The 3,916-nt window shown below is 38.9% G+C and overlaps 1 protein-coding gene across 2 annotated transcripts in view; it reads left to right on the top strand.

The window, feature by feature from the left end:
• Window positions 1-3,916, top strand: part of DENND4C (DENN domain containing 4C) — a 110,765-nt gene that overhangs the window by 79,890 nt on the left and 26,959 nt on the right. For both annotated transcript variants that reach the window (XM_006140319.3, XM_006140320.3), the window contains 3 exons: window positions 596-705; window positions 1,274-1,449; window positions 2,474-2,656. In XM_006140319.3, coding sequence (XP_006140381.1) covers window positions 596-705; window positions 1,274-1,449; window positions 2,474-2,656 — 469 coding nt within the window. The remainder of the gene's footprint in view (window positions 1-595; window positions 706-1,273; window positions 1,450-2,473; window positions 2,657-3,916) is intronic.

Here is a 3,916-nt window from a genome sequence, read left to right on the forward strand (position 1 = left end):
GCCCCAGCCCCCTAAACTCCCATGACACCTGCCAGCCCCTGGAATGTATATATATTTATATTTTTTTAAATAATTATTTATTTTATTTTATTTATTTATTCATTTATTTTTAATTTGACCAGAGAGAGATAGAGAGAGAGGGAAAGTGAGAAAGCAAGCTACCGTGTCCAGTATTTGAACCACAGTCGGCCATGTGGGAGTGTCCAGCGCCTTAACCACCATGCCACCTGTTGGTCCCCTGGAATATATATTTTTAACCAGCTCTTTGCATGAATTAGTTGTGTGCCAGTTTCAGAATCTGTGGGTTATATGTTTGACATTTCTTAACTCTCATACTCGTTTTCTCCAATTATTACAAAAGATTCCAAATGTCCTTAAAAGTTGAAATAATTGAATAATGAACAAATCCTATATCCTCCACCTAGATTTAATTAACTTCTGTTAAAGCTATCTGTTCAGTTACATTTTTGTATTGAACCATTTAAAAACAAATTGTAGACTTTATGATACTTCTTCCTCTAAATATTTAAGCATGCAATTCCAACATAGAATATTTTCATACATAATGTGTTGTTATGTTTACTCAACTTTCTAGGTGAAGTTCCATTTCCTAGAAGCATAAAAGGGCAGGATTTTGAAAAATCAGACCATTGTTCGTCTCAGAACACCAGCATGTCTAGCATCTATCAGAATTGTGCAATGGAGGTAAAAGTTCTGTTTTCATGATAAAGTGGCTGTAGACAGATTTTTACATCAGAACAACATTTAGCAGGATTACGTAATACCCTGCAGAATAATACATCACTTTTAAAATTTTGCTTGATATCTTACGTAAGTAAGGCAGTAAACTGATAGATTTACCAGTACCAGCAGTTGGCATAATGGCTGTCGCTGGATTCCCATGTAGCCGACCGCGGTTCGAGTCCCAGACCCGGTGGCTTAAACTCACGCTGGGCGCATGTGTGTGCATACCCAAGATCCCGAGAAGAGAATGGAGGAGGAGGGATTGCGGCATGGCCATCCCCTCTTGGGGGGTGATTTCTCACTTTCTGTCTCTCTGTCTCTTTCTTTCTGGCAAGCACACGTGCCCTGTAGCAAAAACCTCTCAAAAAAAAATAAATAAATAAAACTGATAGATTTACCTATAACAATAGACCTGTTGATTCCAATTTTGATCAGCAGCATAAATAAAATTCTACGGTCTCAAGAGAGTGGCCTGTTGGTATTAATTTCTACCATAGAGATCCTTATGTCTGCATTGTTTGGCTCTTAGGTTTTGATGTCAAGTTGTTCACAGTGTAGAGCTTGTGGAGCTTTAGTCTATGATGAAGAGATCATGGCTGGATGGACAGCAGATGATTCAAACTTGAATACAACCTGTCCATTCTGCAAAAGCAACTTCTTGCCTCTTCTCAATATAGAATTTAAAGACTTAAGAGGCTCTGCAAGGTTAGTACGATAAAAGCTTCTCAAGAGGTAAGTGCTCCCCAAAAGGCATAACTTTTGGGGAAAGAGAAAAAATTATGGTATTCTCCAGGCATACCTTCCATTTCTCTGCTTAACCTTCAGCATTTGAGTAGAAAAAAATGGAAATGTTGTAGACTGCTTTTCCATCGTGTTTTTCATGTGATTATCAGTAGTAGTTCATTCGTAGAGCCATGCCAACCCTGAAGCACAGCCACTGGGCACTGTGTAGGGGAAGCCAGATCCCACACGGCTGACCAAAGTTCAGCAACTTGAAACACGCGCTAGGCTTTTCTGTGTGTGTGCTCAAAATCCCAACATGATGGAGAAGTAGAAGAGAAGGATTAAAGTGTGACCCTTGGGAGTGTGCTCGCTCGTGCATGTGTTCTCTTAATTGGAAAAAAAAGTGTATTACAAAGAATTATAGTTAAAACATCTTAAAGTACCATTGCTGCAGCTCTTACCTATTATTATTATTTTTTTTACCTATTATTTTTTTAAAGAATTATTTTAATTTTAGTTTAGTTTAATTTATTATTATTATTTTTTAATTTGACAAGAGAGAGAGAAAGAAAGAAAGCTGCCAGGTCCTGGACTCGAACTGCAGTTGGCCATGTGGGAGTCCAACACCCCAACCACCATGCTATCTCTTGGCCCCCCCTATTATTTTTTTTAACTCAGGAAATTAGTAAAATACTTTCTCTCTTTATTCATACTTTCTTAGTTCTCAAAAAATGAAATGTTTATTGGACTACTGTAGCCATTTCAGTCAAAAGGTTTAGGATTGAAAAGTTTGGGATAAGAGGGAAAGGGAAGGAGGATAAGAAGGAGGGAAGGAATGACAGCAGGAGTGTGCGTGTGTGCATTTGTGTATTTGGAATAATATTTGCCTTATGGATTGTCTATTTCATTAATGATTTTCTTTTACCATAAAGTTATTCTAACTATGATAAAATTTAGAGGACTGAAAGAGATTAAAGGCTTCCTCCCTCTGATTCTTCCTTATTAGCTTTTTCCTGAAACAAAGTACCTCTGGGGACAGTTTACAAAGCGGCAGCATCCCGCTGGCAAGTGAGACCTCAGAGCCCAAACCCGTGTCTAGTGCAGCAGAACCTGACTTAATCAGCTTGGTGGATCTCCCTGAACATAGCCAGACCATAACTGAAGAAACGAGCTCTGCAGTCGAATCAAGGTACCACAGGGCACAGAGAACTGAAACTTCCACCTGAAAGACAACCCGACTTGTTCAGGCATCATAAGTTCTGGCATTTAAAAAATTTAATCCTGACTTTTTACTACCACATAGCACTTAAATATCTAATAAATGAATCAGATGATAAAATACTTTTCAACTAAGTTTATGAAATGAACTCTTAATAATAAAAAAATAATGTTTTCCTCTTTAGTGTAGTCATTGGCAATTTCCAGAGAAGTTTTGTTTTTGCTTTTTTTTTTTTTTTTTTTTTGAGGGTTTTTCCATTCTTCTCCTGGGATTCTGGCATACACACACGTGCCAAGCATGATTTTCAAGCTGCCAGTCAGAGTCAGAAGGTGGTTGGCCATGTGGGAATCCAGTGCTTTAATCACCATGCCACCTGCTAGCCCCCAGAGAAGTATTTTCTTTACTATAAAGTATACACTCTACTGTTTTTGTTTTTTCTTTTTTAAGGTTTTTGCTATAGGGCATATACACTTGCTGAAGAGAGACAGTGAGAGGGGAAAGTGAGAAATCATCCCATCAGGGGGGATGGCCTCACTGCAGCCCCTTCTCCTCCATTCTCCTCTTGGGATTTTGGACACACACACACACACACACACACACACACACACACACATACACATACACACACGCGCGCGCTTGGTGTGATTTTTAGCCATCAGGTCCAGAACTCGAACTGCAATTGGCCATGTGGAAGTCCAGCACTGTAACCATTACACCACCTGCTGGCCCCCACATTACTCTTAAGTACTAATTGAATCAGACATTTATTGAGAGAGCCTGCTGTATGCTAAGCACTGAAAAAAAGTAATGAGTTCTAGCCTTAGTCTATCATGGCCTGATAGAGATTAAATACTTGTCAATGAGTTACTGTCCTTACATGCAGTGTACATCTGGGTAATTGTGTTTAATATAAAAATGAAATGTTTGAATAATGCCACATGCTATGGCATTATTATAATAATGTTGTAATAATGTCACCATCTGCTGACTCCACAAATTTCATTCTTAGGCAGTGGTACTGATTATTCTTGGGTGTGTGTATGTGTATTTTATGTTTTTAATTTACTAGAGGGCGTATGCACTTGCCAGAGATGGGGGAGGGTAAGAAAGCACCTTCTGGAGGATGGTCATGCCACAGACCCTCTTAAATTTCTCCTTTCAGGATTTTGGGCATGCACACATATGTACTTGGTCTGATTTTCAAGTCACCCAGTCCAGGACTCAAACCAC

The sequence above is a fragment of the Tupaia chinensis genome, unplaced genomic scaffold, assembly GCF_000334495.1.
Source record: "Tupaia chinensis unplaced genomic scaffold, TupChi_1.0 Scaffold000029_1, whole genome shotgun sequence".
Lineage (NCBI taxonomy): Eukaryota > Metazoa > Chordata > Mammalia > Scandentia > Tupaiidae > Tupaia > Tupaia belangeri.